At 57.2% G+C, this 6,602-nt stretch overlaps 1 protein-coding gene across 1 annotated transcript; it reads left to right on the forward strand.

Moving 5' to 3' along the window:
- The first annotated feature begins 285 nt into the window (after positions 1-285).
- On the forward strand, positions 286-5,797 carry PSMA7 (proteasome 20S subunit alpha 7). Its single transcript, XM_072735454.1, has 7 exons — positions 286-497; positions 2,069-2,195; positions 2,744-2,868; positions 3,484-3,606; positions 4,438-4,557; positions 5,223-5,285; positions 5,580-5,797. The coding sequence occupies exons 1-7, from the start codon at positions 402-404 to the stop codon at positions 5,670-5,672; spliced, it is 747 nt and encodes a 248-aa protein (XP_072591555.1). The 5' UTR covers positions 286-401; the 3' UTR covers positions 5,673-5,797.
- The last annotated feature ends 805 nt before the right edge of the window (positions 5,798-6,602 follow it).

The raw sequence follows: 6,602 nt of genomic DNA on the forward strand, positions 1-6,602 counted from the left end.
GGGGGGCGGGGCCCGGGCGCGGGGGGGGCCGCCTCGTGGGCTCGCCCGCCCCGCCGCCCCCCGCGCCGCCCGCGGGCCCTCCGCGCCGCCGCCCCCGCGCCCCCCGCCCCCGCGGCCGGGTCCTGGGGGACGCGCCCCGGACGGCCGCCCCGCCCCGCCCGCCCCGCGCCCGCCCCGCGCCGGCCCCCCCCGCGCCCGCCGCCGGTGGTTCGGCCCGGCCCCGCCCCCCGCGCGCGCACGTCCGCCGGCGCCCCGACGCTGACGCCGTGCGTGGGCACGTACGCCGGGGGCGCCGTGCGCGGCGGGGGAGGGCGCGGGGCGGGGCGCGGCGGCGTCGAGGTGCGCGGGCCGAGCGGCCGTGAGTGTGCGCTTTCCTCGGGCCCCCGCCCGCCGCCGCCGGCATGAGCTACGACCGCGCCATCACCGTCTTCTCGCCCGACGGCCACCTCTTCCAGGTGGAGTACGCGCAGGAGGCCGTGAAGAAGGGCTCGACCGCGGTGAGCGGCGCCCGGCGGGGCCCGTCGTGGGGGGGCGGGGGGGGGGCCGGGGCGGGGCGCGGGGCCACAGCGGGGCACAGCGGGGGCACAGCGGGGGCGGGGGGCACAGCGGCGCGGGGCAGGCCGGGGCGGGGCGGGGCGCGGAGCGGCGGCGGGCGGCGGTTCCGGGCGGGCGGCCCCGAGGACGGCCATTTTGGCGGCCCCCCCGCCCCCCCGCTCGGCCCCGGGGTCAGGGCCCTGCGGCCCCCCGCGCCCCCCGAGCCGCCGCCGCCGCCGCCGCATCTCCCCGATGGCCTTCGGGCCACGGTTCGAAATCTGAACTGGAGCTGCCTTTGCGACACCTGCCGATTTGCTTATTGGCCAAAGCGTATGGCGGCGTGCGGGTTTTTTCTTTTCTTTTCTTTTCTTTTCTTTTTTTTTTTTTTTTTTTGCCGTTTTTCTTTTTTATCGCCTGTAGTTTGGGAGATTTGAGCCAGAGCAGAGAAGGTGCACACCTCTGAATTGCGAAGCGTTTTCGTTTCCTGAGTCTCTCCTGAAATTAAAGTCCACAGTGCGTCTTGTGAGCTCACTTAGGTTAAAGAGCTCTGGAGGAGGAGCTGCCCGGACCCCCCTCCAGCCCCCGGCCCTCCCTCAGGCCGGCCAGGGCGGTTGGCTTGATCCTCCCAGGGTTTCAGGGCCTGGTCCCCCTGCATCTCTACCCCCCACCCCCACCCCCACCCCGGGGGCAGATTCCAGCATCATTTAAGACGGGAGAACAAGCTTCAAAGTCTGAAACCCCGCAGACCGGTATTTCTCAACCGTGCAGGGGGTGCAGATTTTGCACCCCAAGGGGCATTTGGCAGAGGATGGAGACATTTGTCTCTGCGGGAGACTGTGAAGTGCTACTGGCTGACCTCTAGGGGTGGAGGGGGGCAGGGCAGCCCCACGTGGAGGGACCCGTGGGTCCCAGTGCCCATAGTACGTGGCTGAGAAATCTTGTTGGTCTCCAAGTGTCGTCCCGTTTGTGTTTGCTCCTGCCCTTACCCAGGGGTGGGTGGGGTGGTGGTTAACTGGCCACTGGGGATTTTTCCATGTTTTCAGTACATCCTCCTCCTCTACAGTATCGGCTGTACACAGCAGTCGGCTTCCGAGGAATAGTGGATACAGTTGTCCTTACCTGATAGCCAATCAGGTCGTCTTCACAGCTGTGCACATCAGTGTGTCACGGTGCGGGAGGGAGCAGGGTGGGCTTTAAAATAATTTCACAACTACAGAAACATTGCTTTCAGAGTACCTGACTTGAATATCAGGGTTTCTGGCTTAAAATCCTTGTATAGTGATTCTTTGATACTATAGTTAGTTATAATTGAAATTGCATATTAAAGAAAATTGTGTATTAGTATGTCCAGGGCACAGGAGTGGGCACCCTGGTCATTCATGACACCTGGGCTAGCTCTGCCAGCAGTGGACCAGTATCGGTGATCTACAGGGTGAGGTGTCCACCCTAAGGGTGTTTGCAGGATCCTATTACCATGTGCTTAGTGCTCTGTGCCTGCTGGCAAAACCTCATACCGTGTCAATTTTTACCGAAGGTTGGCGTGCGAGGAAAGGACATTGTTGTTCTGGGCGTGGAGAAGAAGTCAGTGGCCAAACTGCAGGATGAGAGAACCGTGCGCAAGATCTGTGCGTTGGATGACAATGTCTGCATGGCATTTGCAGGTGCGTCTGGGGCTAGTGCCGTACTTCTCAGAAGTCAGTAAAGATCAGTTCCTTGGAGGCTATCTTGGTGGGTTTGCTCTTGGAAGATATGCAAACTGGGTAAACTAAAATCATTTAAAAGCAGTGTTTAGATCTCTAAGGAAAAGCTTCACCATGCTTTCTTGGTGGGGTGCCTTCTGGGCCAAAGGGCCGTGCTGTTGCCAGCACATGACTGGATCGTAGTTAGTCTTGGGCCAGATCTGCTTTCCACGGCCGTGGCACCCTGGTGGGGTGTGCTGTGTGCTCTCGCTAGTCACATGGCTTCCTATACCCCTCCCTGCACGTCCACTTTAGGAAGGTCCCAGTTCACCTGAGCCAGTCTAGAGAATGACTTGCTTTGTCTGAGAAGCTCACAGAGGATCATTCCCATGTCACCCACCCGGACGAGCTCAGAGCTGGGGGTCAGAGGAATGGTTTGAGGACAGCTCCTATCTGGTCATCTGACCTGGGTCATGCTCGATTGGAGCAGATGAGTCGTGGGTCAGGCAGCTTTCTGTCTGCTGTTGCAGGGCTCACTGCTGACGCGAGGATAGTCATCAACAGGGCCCGAGTGGAGTGCCAGAGCCACCGGCTGACCGTGGAGGACCCAGTCACCGTGGAGTACATCACCCGCTACATCGCCAGTCTGAAGCAGGTGGCGGCCCCCTGCCTGTGGCTGGGCTCTGGTTACGGAGCAGTCACTGCTGTGTCACACAAAGTGTCCTGTTACCGCATGTAGATGTCTGCATGTGCCACTTTAATGGAGTCAAAACTGCACTGATTTCACGCAGTCCCGATCTCTATTCGTACGAGCGTAACTTTGTATAGCTTATCCGCTTTGGTGGTACGGGACAGTCCAAATTCGTGTTTCTGGAGGGAAATGGTAGTTTTTGTCTTGATGTGCTGTGTGACTGGTTATCCAGCACTTGGGAGGAGCTGAAAGCCACCCCAGCCCTGTTGTGAAACACTAGTCGTTTTAAAAGCAACCATGTAGCCAGAGGCGCGTCTGTTGTCAGAGTAGTTCAGCGGCCTCAGTTGCACTCTGTGATGACTTGTGGTCACAGGTCTACCTTTCACATCTTTTCAAGAGAAAGACACACAGGCTCTGGACTGGGCTCACTCATCACTTGCATTGCACATACCTGAGAGCATCTCCATCCCCCCTCGGTGAAAGCACAGCTGTTCTGAACATCGTGTGTGTTACTCAGGGTGGGTTCCGGGGGCCTTTTGTGCTCAGACGACAGCACTGACCTGTTCTTTTTCCCACCAGCGCTATACGCAGAGCAATGGGCGTAGGCCCTTTGGCATCTCTGCCCTTATTGTGGGTTTCGACTTTGATGGCACGCCCAGACTCTATCAGACTGACCCCTCGGGGACATACCATGCCTGGAAGGTGAGTCCCTGATAAAACAGAGGGTCTTTGGGTGGTTTCGCCAGTAAAAGAGGTTGTGGAGGCTATTGGAAGGTACTGGGCCTTTGGTGGTTCACATGTACACAGTTTGTTCCGGGATATTTCTGCTGATGTGGGAGCAGAGAAGTCATTAAAGTTGCTGTTTGAGGGCAGCCCCGGTGGCGCAGCGGTTTAGCGCCGCCTGCAGCCCAGGGCGTGATCCTGGAGACCCTGGATCGAGTCCCACGTCGGGCTCTCTGCATGGAGCCTGCTTCTCCCTCTGCCTGTGTCTCTGTGTCTCTCTGAATAAATAAATAAAATCTTAAAAAAAAATAAAAAATAAAAAAAAGTTGCTGTTTGAGACAAAATCTGAGGATAGTGAGGTATGGGGATACATGGTGCAAAGTAAAATTACCCATATTTTTTCAGTGATGAAAAAGGATCCCACTCCTGGTAAGGATCAGCACCATTTCCAAAAAGAAAAGGAAGCCATGAGGTGGGGCCTGGGATCTCGCACCAGGCTGCCTCACACTGTGACACAGGACTGGCTCCTGCAGCCATGGCTGTGGCTTTTTTTTTTTTTTTTTTTTAAGCTATGTCACCCAAGTGATGAGTGTTTTGTTTTTGTTTCTTTAGATCTTATTTATTCATAAGTGGGGTGGGGGCAGAGGGAGAAGCAAGCTCCCGTGGGGAGCCCAGTCAGAACTCTGGGATCACGCCCTGAGCCAAAGGCAGATGCTCAACTCCTGAGCCACCCAGGCACTCTGATGGCCATGTTCTTGGGCTGTCTCTGGATTGTCGTGCCTTGTACCGTGTCACAAATTTCTGTTTCAGGCCAATGCCATAGGTCGGGGTGCCAAGTCAGTGCGTGAATTTCTGGAGAAGAATTACACTGATGAAGCCATTGAGACTGACGACCTGACCATTAAGCTGGTTATCAAGGCCCTCCTGGAAGTGCGTTTGCATTTGAAATCCGGTGCTTGGGCTGAGGAGAACAGACGGCACAGGAGTGGGCAGCTGGTGGCAGCTGGTGTACAGGCCACCGGAAGGGAGGCGCTGAGGGCATGCACGGGGTGCTGGGCATTGCGGGCTTGCTCTGGCTGGGCACTGCTGCAGTGCTGTATCAGCTCCTCCGTGCAGCCGGAGCAATCCAGGATTGGGTCTCAGAGCTCGTCTGAGAGCGCAGATGAGCAGCAGCAGAGGCAGGACGGGAACCACTGGGTGCGCTCTGCTGCTCACAGCCCTCACTCGGCCTTGCCTGCACTGCCAAGGTTGGGGAATTAGGGAGTCCTGGGGCCAGGGGCCGGGAGTCGTGAGGTGCCTTGGGCTTCGTCAGCACTGCAGAGGTGCTGGTGGGTAAAGCCAGAGAGGCAGACGGGGAGCCACAAGGCCAGGCTGGGGTCCAGCTGTTCGGGCTCAGTGTGGGGTGGGCTGTGAGCACAGCTGCTCTGTGGAAGAGGGGTCTGCGGTTGGCAGGCGGGATTGCCACACAGGAAGCTTCAGGGGCTGGGCCCTCGGGGTGACCTGTTCCCTCCCCTCAAGGGGCAGTGTTTGAGGCATTTGCCAGAGCTGCATGGCCTTGAGGAGGGAGAGGTGTCTGATGTCTTTTTCCTTCCAAGGTGGTTCAGTCTGGTGGCAAAAACATTGAACTGGCTGTTATGAGGCGCGATCAACCCCTCAAGGTAACCACGCAGTTTATTTGCTGTCTTTGGCTCTGGAGCGTTCCTGGGGGTGGGGGTGCAGGGACCCTCGTCCTGTGGCGTTAGTGCTAGGGGAGAGGCTCTCCCGGCACTGCAGCCCTGCACACTGGCTCCTGCCCTTCAGCTGCCTACAGGCTGCCGTCCTGGTTTCCCTGTAGCAGCAGCTGGGAGGTGCAGGCTGGCTGCAGCCCAGGAGCTCCTTCCCCAGGGTGGCGCTGGTGCTCTGGGGCACTTGTGTGGCTTGGAGGGGAGCTAACCGTAAACTTTCTTTGGTAGATTTTAAATCCTGAAGAAATTGAAAAATATGTTGCTGAAATTGAAAAAGAAAAAGAAGAAAATGAAAAGAAGAAACAAAAGAAAGCATCATGATGATGGAATCTTGTAGTGATTTTTAAATTCAGATCATGGAAGATTCTCAAATGATATGTAGGCATTTCCATTCCATTTACTGTCCGTGTGTCCTGCAATAAATTTGTTTGTTGACCTTTTCCTAAGAGCGTCTGTGTGTCGGTGCAATCGTGACAGCTCCGTGGAGTGGAGTCTTCCCCTCGCTCTGCATCTCGGAGTGCTGTCCTCAGCAGGAGCCCGTGTTGTCTCCGGGCTCCAAGACCCCAGGCCGTGGTGGCGGGCAGGGGAGTCCAAGCAGCTCTAGGAGAGCACGCACTGTGACGGGTGTAGACAGGTGTGTGGCACTTCACACGGACACAGGAAACTCCCAAGTGTGTTTCCTGTAGGGGTTCTAAGCAGCCTGACCTTGTTCCTTCCTAGATCTTCACTCAAGTTCCTAATCACAGAACATCACGCACACAGCACAGAGAGCACTCATTTCAGTGTTTTAATTCAGAATTCTGCAGAGCAGCAGCTGTGTTGAGAACAAGCCCTGTATTTGTAGCAGGATCAAGTCTTCCTTTTTTTTTTTTTTTAAGATTTTATTTTATTCATCAAAGACAAGCAGATACATGGTAGAGGGAGATGCAGGCTCCCTGCAGGAAGCCCGACGCAGGCCTCGATCCCAGGACCCCAGGGTCACGACCTGAGCCAAAGGCAGCCGCTCAACCACGGAGACCCCCAGGCGTCCCCGTAGACCAGGTCTTAAAGTTTGTCCTCTCCCCAAGACCCTGGTGCCCACTGCTCCCGGCTTGCTCTTGCTCTGGCCAGAGACGGCCCTGGGTCTCTAGAGGAGACTCGAACCATTCGTCTAAGAGCTGCTTCACGGGAGGCTCTGCTACCAGGCCTGCCTGACAGTCCCCCAGGGGCATAGCACAGATGGGTCCTTGGGGGACCCTTGGACCACACTTA

Source organism: Vulpes vulpes, chromosome 14 (genome assembly GCF_048418805.1).
Source record: "Vulpes vulpes isolate BD-2025 chromosome 14, VulVul3, whole genome shotgun sequence".
In the NCBI taxonomy this organism is placed as follows: domain Eukaryota; kingdom Metazoa; phylum Chordata; class Mammalia; order Carnivora; family Canidae; genus Vulpes; species Vulpes vulpes.

Excerpts from the sequence above, each read along its gene's own strand:
- PSMA7 (XM_072735454.1), top strand. The coding sequence starts at position 402 with ATGAGCTACGACCGCGCCATCACCGTCTTCTCGCCCGACGGCCACCTC. Across the intron at positions 2,869-3,483 it reads ACATCGCCAGTCTGAAGCAG|CGCTATACGCAGAGCAATGG; the intron begins GTGGCGGCCCCC and ends TTTTCCCACCAG. Across the intron at positions 5,286-5,579 it reads GGCGCGATCAACCCCTCAAG|ATTTTAAATCCTGAAGAAAT; the intron begins GTAACCACGCAG and ends TTTCTTTGGTAG.